The following is a 6150-nucleotide window of genomic DNA, read 5'->3' on the forward strand; positions in this document are numbered from 1 at the left end:
GATGGGATTATATTTATTTATAATAATTTTTAAAGGGGAAGAAATGGAATGTTTGGGAAAAGTGACCAATATATCAAAGAGGTCTGATATCATATGCAGTTTTTGATCACCACATTTCCCCACTTCTGCAGAGTACAGGCCAATTTTGAACAAACATACTTAGGTTGTTTGTGGATGTTTAAAGGAATGTTGCTGACTAGGATGGGGCATAGTAGAAGGGAAGCTTATGTTTTCTTGAATCTCATAAATGTTCTAGGAACTAGAAAGTAATCATTTGCATTGAGTATGCTCACTAAGATAATATACAGTGCCATATTGACTCTGATTCTCCATTAAAATGAGATTTATTATAAAGGTCCTTAAGGATGGCCTACTCCATAAATAGTCAAATTTTTTTTTTTGTAAAGTGAAGCAAAGAGAAACTAAAACTTTCAGGGATAAGATAAAATAGAAACATCTCAGGGAAACTTAAGTCCCTTCCCTTTCCATTCCAATCCTTTTAGCAACATATTTTTCACTGTTAGCTGAATTGAATTAAAATCATTTATTAATCACTCTTATGTATCATTGTGTTAGAAATGGGAATAAAAAAGTTAAAAACATAATAATCCCTGCCCTGGAAGAGCTTATATCATGTTAGAAAGATAACAAGTAAGTATACAGATAAATAAATAGAAGATATATACAGAGTAATTTGAGGGAGGGTAAGTGGACCAAGAATTAAGGGGAACAGAAAGATTTCACGTAAGAGGTAGCTGCTTTTTTTTGGTTAAAGTTAAAGATCTACATTTCAATTGCACTCAGAGTTCATGAATTCCCTCTCTAGAGGTAGATAGCATTTTTTCTATTCATGAGTCCTTTGGAATTGTCTTGGATCATTTTACTGATGAAAGTAGCTCCATCTTTCACGTTTGATGACCATTATGACATTGCCATTAATATGCACAAAGAGGTTCTGGTTCTGCTCACTTCCTTCTGCATCAATTTATGTATGTCTTTCTGGTTTTTTTTTTTAAAACCACCCCCTTCGTCATTTCTCGTAGCAAAATGGTATTTCATCACAATCATATATCACAATTTGTTTAGCCATTCCCTAATTGATGGGCATCTTCTCAGTTTCCAATTCTTTGCCACTATAAAACGAACTGCTATAAACATTTTTGTACAAATAGATTTTTTTCCTTTTTTTTGATCTTTTTGTGATACAGACCAAGGAGTTGTATTTTAGCTCAAAAAGTCTGTACCATTTATAGCTCTTTGTTCATAGTTCAAATTGTTCTCCAGAATGGTTGGATCAGTTCATACTACGAACAGTGCATTAGTGCACCTATATTTTCCATATCCCTTCTGGGCATTTATTATTTTCTTACTTCTGTCATATTAGCCAATCTGATAAGTATGAGGTGGTACCTCAGATTTGCTTTACTTAGCATGTCACTTATCAGTAATGATTTAGAGTATCTTATATGACTATAGATAGCTTTGATATCTTCTGAAAGCTGTCTGTTCATATCATTTGACAATTTGTCAATTGGAGAATTGAGAAATTAGGCCTTTATCATAAAAAAATTGCTGGAAAAATTTTTGACATTATTTCATTGTCTATGGTACCTTTTAGCAAAATGTTGTTTTCCCTGATTATTTTAATTAGATCTATTTTTGCTTTTGCTTTCTTTGTGATCATGATTGCTACACCTGCCATTTTTACTTTAGCTGAAGCATAATAGATTCTACTTCATCCCCTTATTTTAATTCTCTCTCTGTGTGTGTCTTTCTGTTTCAAGTATGTTATTCTTTTTTTTTCCTTTTTTTGGAGGGGGCAAGGCAGGGCAATTGGGGTTAAATGACTTGCCCAGGGTCACACAGCTAGTAAGTGTGTCAAGTTTCTGAGGCCTGATTTGAACTCAGGTCCTCCTAACTCCAGGGCTGGTGCTCTATTCACTGCATCACCTAGCTTCCTCTGGTATGTTTCTTTTAAATAACATATTATTGAATGCTGATTTCTAATCCATTCTGCTATCTGCTTCCATTTCTTGGGTATTAATTTCGTTCACATTTGTAGTTATGATTGTTAACTGTACATGTCCCTCTATCCTATTTTCTTTTGTTTATCATTCTCTCTTTCTTTTTATCTTGCTGTTTTAATAATCCGGCTAGCAGCTCCTGTGGGGGCGTAAGATACCCCCACAGCCAGCACCCAGGAGGCTGCTGGCATGCTGGGAAACCACAGGTTCTTTTTATCTGCTTAAACAAGGAAAGCACAGTGAAGGGGTTGACCAGCTTACTTTAATCCAGCATTCAGGCAGCATACAGACAACATTCATTTAGTTCAGGGGAAAAACGCCAGCATTCAGTTAGCATTCAGTTAGTTCAGGGGAGCATATAGATAAGCATCAAGAGACAGACCAAATACAGATTCATTCACTTACTTCAGGGGAAAAAGCCAGCACCCTGAGGTTCAGAACATTCATTTAGTTCGGGGGAAAGGAACCAGCACCCCGAACTTCAAAACAAAATACAAACAAATTACAAATATCAACAGACAGACCCAATACATTTCATAGTTACCAACATCTGGGCTCAGCCCGAGAGCGAGGGCTGGCCCAGAGTCACACTTGCCACTGCTCCCGTGCCAACCAGAAAAGAAAAGAGGAATCTTCAAGCCATCTTCTCCCCTCTTATAGAGTTTTTGACATCACCAAGCGCCGCCTGAATGACCAGGGCCGATTGGTTCTTGAGTTGGCCCCTTCCCCTAGGTTAACACCCAATAGGGCATGGCTCTGGAGTCAACACCTCCCCTCAGCCAGCCCCATGACTCATCACACAGGAAGTTCTCTGCTCACAGGCATGGGTCTCTGGGCTTTCTGCCCCATAAGAGGAGCACCAGGCCAAGCACCCAATGAGATAAACTGAGCCACGTAAAGAAAACAAAGGCCAGTCTGGTCACACTTGCCCCTCCTCAGAAGTCTGTTTTTATTCTGACCACTGCCTCCCTTACTCTACACAGCCTCCTCCCCAACCTTTTTCTTGTGTCCTTCCTTTCCTACTTCACTGTTGGGTAAGATAGATTTTTATAGCCAACTGAGTATGTGTATAGCCTTGTCCCTCTTTGAATCAATTCTGAATGCTTGAACCTTACTCTCATCAGAATTGGTTCAAAGAGGGAATAATATAAACCATCAGTTGGGTATAGAAATCTAACTTACTCTATAGGAAAGTAGGAGCAGAAGGAGACAAAAGAAGGTGGAGTGATAGAAAGTAGGGTGGATTGGGGAAGGCAGTAGTCAAAACCAAAACACTTTTGAGAATGGACAGAGGAAAGGAGATACAGAGTAGTATAAACAGGGGGTAAATAGGATGGATGGAAATGCAGTTAGTTATCATAATTGTGGAAACATTTTTATAGCAAATGTCTTTGATAAAGGTCTCATCTCTCAAATATATAGAGAAATTTATTAAAAAAAAAGACACAAGAGCCATTCCCCAAATGATAAATGGTCAAAGAATGGGAACAGGGAGTTTTCAGGTAAAGTAATGAAAGCCATAAGAAAAAATCCTTTAAATCAACATTGATTAGAGAAATGCAAATTAAAACAAAGCTAAGGCACCACCTCACACTGGTCAGATTGGCTAATATGACAGAAGAATGAAAATAATAAATACTGGAGGGGAAGTGGGAAAATTGAGACACTAATTCACTCTTGGTGGAGTTGTGGACTGATTCACGCATTCTGGAGAACAATTTGGAACTATGCTCAAAGGGCTATACAACTATGTATACCCCTTTAACCCAGCTAAATTAGGTCTGCATCCCAAAGAGATAAAAAAAAACAAAAAGGACCTATATGTACAAAAATATTTATAGCGGCTCATTTTGTGGTGGCAAAGAATTGCAAATTGAGTGGATGCCCATCAATTGGAGAATGGATGAAGAAGTTGTCATGTATGATCATGATTGAAACTATTGTGCTATAAGAAACTATAAGCAGGATGTTCTCAGAAAAACCTGGAAAGACATACATGAACTGATGCAAAGTGAGATGAGCAGAATCAGGAGAACATTGTACATAGTAACAGCAGTACTGTATGATGATCGACTATGAATGGCAGCTATTCTCAGCAATACAATGATCCAAGACAAACTAAAGGACTTAAGATGAAAATGTTATCCATCCCCAGAGAAAGAACTGATGAAGTCTGAATACAGTTTGAAGCATGCCTTTTATTCTTTATTTATTTTTCTTGGGTTGTTGTTGTGTTGGTTTGAGTTTTCTTCCACAACATGACAAAAACGGAAATATATTTTGCACGACTACACATGTATAAACTATATCAAACTGCTTGCCTTCTCAATGAGCAAAGAGAGAAAGGAGAGAGAGAATTTGGAACTCAAAATTTCATAAAACTGAATGTTAAAAATTGTTTTACTTGTAATTAGGAAAAAATAAAATACTAAATAAATATAGCAAAAAATAAGTAGAATTGGCCAAATGGAAAAGGGAGCACAAAAATTCACTGAGGAAAATAATTCCTTAAAAATTAGAATCAGGCAAGTGGAAACTATTGACTTCATGAGACATCAAGAAACATTAAAACAGCTTTTCCCCAAGATGGCGCCGAAGGTGAAGAAGGAAGCCGTTGTCCCCCCCAAGACAGAGGCCAAGTCCAAGGCCTTGAAGGCCAAGAAGGCGGTGTTGAAGGGTGTCCACAGCCACAAAAACAAGAAGATCCGAACATCCCCCACCTTTTGGCGACCCAAGACACTAAGACTTCGAAGGCAGCCCAAATACCCTCGGAAAAGTGCCCCTCAGAGAAACAAGTTGGATCACTATGCTATCATTAAGTTCCCCTTGACCACTGAGTCTGCTATGAAGAAGATTGAGGACAACAACACCCTAGTCTTCATTGTGGACGTCAGAACCAACAAGCATCAGATAAAGCAGGCGGTAAAGAAGCTGTATGACATCGGTGTGGCCAAGGTCAACACACTGATCCGGCCTGATGGAGAGAAGAAGGCCTATGTCCGACTTGCTCCAGACTACAATGCTTTAGATGTTGCCAACAAAACTGGAATCATCTAAACTGTGTCCAGCTATCCCACTCCACCTACAATAAAAAGTTTTCCAGTAAAAAAAAAAAAAAGAAAGAAACATTAAAACAAAAGACTGAAAAAACAGAATCCTTGAAGTTAAGTAGCAAAGCAAAAGTGAGGATGACTGGCAATGGCCCAGGATACAATGGATGACCTTGGCATCTTCAGTGTCTGACCAAGCTCTAGGTGCTCCACAGTGCTTGCTTCAGTTGCCTTCATGGACATTATCTGCCCACTGTGCCAGGGGTAGTCTTCACATGTTTGGTGCAGACATTCCCTTAACTCACCAATAGTTAGACATCCTATCAGTTACCCTTAACCTGATAGTTTTTTACTAGGGTGTGGCTGCTGTGCATGCTGCAGTTTCTTGGAGCCACAAGTGAGAGTTGAGTGTAAGGTGGACATTAAAGGTGGATAAGCAGCTATGAAAAGTGCTTGGCAAGTTCTCACACCAGAGGTGCTAGTCCTTCTTGAACAACCATACATCCTTGGTAGTGGTACTGCTGGGCAACAATTCCAAAAGACTCATGACAGAAAATGTTATCCACGTTAACAGAAAGAACTATAGAATTTCAATGCTGATCAAAGCTTATTATTTTCACTTTTTTGTTTTTTTTTTTGTTTTTGGGTTTTCCCTTTTTGTTCTGTTTCTTCTTTCACAACATGATTAATATGGAAATATTTTCCATGATTGCACATGGATAACCTATATCAGACTGCTTGCCATCTTGGGAAGGGAAGGAAAATAGAAACATATGAAACTCAAAATCCTATAAAAATTGATGTAGAAAACTATATTTACACGTAATTGGAAAAAATAAAATACTATTTATAAAAAAAAACAATTTGTTGAAACCAAAAAAAAAAAAAAGAAAAAAGAAGAACAAATTTTTCTCCAGAATGATTGGACCACGTCACAACTCCACCAGCAATGCATTAGTGTCTCAATTTTTCCCACACTCCCTCCAGCATTTATCATTTCTCTTTTATGTCATGTTAGTCAATCTGATAGGTATGAGATAGTACCTCAGAGTTGTTTTAATTTGCATTTCCCTAGT

General features: G+C 37.9%; 1 protein-coding gene across 1 annotated transcript; it reads left to right on the plus strand.

Annotated features, from left to right (window-relative positions):
* Nucleotides 1-4610: 4610 nt before the first annotated feature.
* LOC118844595 (60S ribosomal protein L23a-like) lies at nucleotides 4611-5081 on the plus strand. The gene has a single exon (XM_036752522.1). It carries the CDS (start codon nucleotides 4611-4613, stop codon nucleotides 5079-5081), a length of 471 nt encoding a protein of 156 aa, XP_036608417.1.
* Nucleotides 5082-6150: the final 1069 nt, after the last annotated feature.

Source organism: Trichosurus vulpecula, chromosome 3, assembly GCF_011100635.1.
Source record: "Trichosurus vulpecula isolate mTriVul1 chromosome 3, mTriVul1.pri, whole genome shotgun sequence".
Classification (NCBI taxonomy): domain Eukaryota; kingdom Metazoa; phylum Chordata; class Mammalia; order Diprotodontia; family Phalangeridae; genus Trichosurus; species Trichosurus vulpecula.

What these genes read in the sequence shown, in the direction of transcription:
- LOC118844595 (XM_036752522.1), top strand. Translation starts at nt 4,611, where the DNA reads ATGGCGCCGAAGGTGAAGAAGGAAGCCGTTGTCCCCCCCAAGACAGAG.